At 25.6% G+C, this 2,457-nt stretch overlaps 1 protein-coding gene across 1 annotated transcript; it reads right to left on the minus strand.

Annotated features, from left to right (window-relative positions):
* LOC107632233 (pathogenesis-related protein 1B-like) lies at positions 1,507–2,004 on the minus strand. Its single transcript, XM_016335937.1, has one exon. It carries the CDS (start codon positions 2,002–2,004, stop codon positions 1,507–1,509), a length of 498 nt encoding a protein of 165 aa, XP_016191423.1.

Below are 2,457 nucleotides of genomic sequence, written 5' to 3' on the forward strand. Positions count from 1 at the left end.
AACGTTATTGCATGACTGTGTATCAAAATTAAACTCTTCTAATTATTACATGAAAAAGTATACCAGCATATATAGAAATAGAACACAAGGCTTAACAAACATACACAACCATATAACTGTAAACCAAAATAACCATAAAAAAACTGCAAGACCAACAACCGCAGTACAAGTGCAACAAACTTATATATATCATATCCAGATTACATTAGATTCACACTCCAAATTAGTCTTTAAAAGAATTTAATTGGACACATAGTCTTAATAATAAATTTAAATTACCAAATCAATCATCAATTTTTTTATTTTATTAAAAAAATAATCACACTTCATATCTTGGATAAAAAATAAAATATAAATCATTCTTCATCGTTATTTAATAAAAATACCAACTCTCATAATATTTTTTAAAAATTCTTAAATAATTCCATCCACGCATTACGCATACGAGCAATTTGATATGAGAATTAATTTGTTTAAGAAATAAAAATGTAATGTAAAGTCTGATTTGGTAATTAAAATTTGTTAAAGATTAATTTGAAGTATTAGTCTTTGAGTTTAATTTGGATTATTTGGTAAAGGGGATGCTCCCATAAAAGATGTAGAAAACGTCTTTTTTTAAAGATACTTTTTAATAATTAAAATTTAACACATATAATCATTTAAATTATGTTATTTTTGTCAAAATTAGGTCAGACAAATTAATTTAACCGAAAAACAGTGAATCAAATTTTGAATCCGTCTAAATTAATATTATTTTTTATAAAAAATGACTACAATACCTCTATTATATAAATGACTAAAATACTTTTATTATATATATTAATTTTGAGAATCCTAAATTCTAGCTCTTTTCTTCTCTATCGTTATAGAGTTAGAATTTAAAGTTTTCAAAAAATATATATATAAAATAGGGATATTTTAGTTGTGTTTTTATAATAGGGATATTGTAGTAATTTTTTATAAAAAATATTAATTTATATCGGTTCAAAATTTAATTTATTAATTTTTTTGCTAAACTAATTTATCCGATCTAATTTTAATAAAATAATATAATTTAATTGATTATACGTGTTAAATTTTAAATTAATATTATTTTTTATAAAAAATGACTACAATACCCTATTATAGATAATGACTAAAATACTTCTATTATATATATTAATTTTGAAAATTCTAAATTTTAGTCCTTTATTTTTCTATCGTAAGATTAGGATTTAAAATTTTTAAAATTATATATATATATATATATAATAGGGATATTTTAGTTGTGTTTTATAATAGGGATATTAGAGTAATTTTTTATAAAAAATATTAATTTATATCGGTTCAAAATTTAATTTATTAATTTTTTTGTTAAACTGATTTATCCTATCTAATTTTAATAAAAATAATACAGTTTAATTGATTATATGTGTTAAATTTTAATTTTTAAAAAAATATCTTTAAAAAAAAAATATTTTTGTTGACATCATTATCTGAGTGGCTCCTTTGATAAATACTAATTAATCAGTAGGGGCGTTGACCTGCAATAGGAGCAGGATGATAGTAACACCCAACAAGAGTGTCTCCATTGATGCACTTGACTCTAGCACACCCTAAATGAGTAGATGCCTTGGAAACAACCTGAATGTAGGTAAGACATGTAGGGGTACCATCAATGCAAGAGTTGGATTTGTAGTCATAGTTTTGTCTCTGTTCCACCCATGATGCCACGGCATCTGCACCTGAAAAGTTTTCAAATGAGGAATCATATGATGCAAAGTTCCGGCCATAGAGAGTATACTGAATCTGTTCCACCCTCAAACAGTCTACTGTATGCCTACTCAATAATTTGTTAGCATATGATTCTAACTCAGAGTCCCATAATAAAGGTTCAACTCCAACTATTGCACGTGCAGCATTGTGAACTTTAAGATAGTCTTGTGGAGAGTTTTGAGCCAACAAACATAATGGAAGTATGTTTACAAAACTTGTTACCACTGCCAAAATCGGCAACCTTCCCATTCTCTCCCCTTTCATTCTTTTTCTTTTTTTTTTTTTTCTTTGGGTTATGTGATTTGAATTCAGATATATATAACCGTAGAAATTTTAGAGGGCAGATGATTTTCTTCTAATAGTTAACTAATATACTAAGTTGTTGATATTTTTCAATTTTTGTACGCATATATCTATGAATCCATATAATTATTAATAACCAACGACCTTGACTCTTTCATTACTTGGAGGGTCAAAAAGGCTTTTGAACCACCGATTCATTAGTGAAATTAATAAGTAAAGGCAAGGGTCATAGCCTCATATATTTTACTACTTAACTTAAATGTAGTTAACCTTTCAGCTCGATCATTTCGCCATTCGCTTCTCTAATTATTATTATTATTATTATTATTTAGTCAATAAGTGTTTTACTGACAATTTTAAAATGTTAAATGTCGAAAACTTGTATTAAAAGGGTTTTGC

This window comes from Arachis ipaensis, chromosome B03, assembly GCF_000816755.2.
Source record: "Arachis ipaensis cultivar K30076 chromosome B03, Araip1.1, whole genome shotgun sequence".
NCBI classification, from domain to species: Eukaryota; Viridiplantae; Streptophyta; class Magnoliopsida; order Fabales; family Fabaceae; genus Arachis; species Arachis ipaensis.

Bases quoted from the DNA above. Each gene is read 5' to 3' on its own strand.
- LOC107632233 (XM_016335937.1), bottom strand. From the start codon at position 2,004: ATGGGAAGGTTGCCGATTTTGGCAGTGGTAACAAGTTTTGTAAACATA.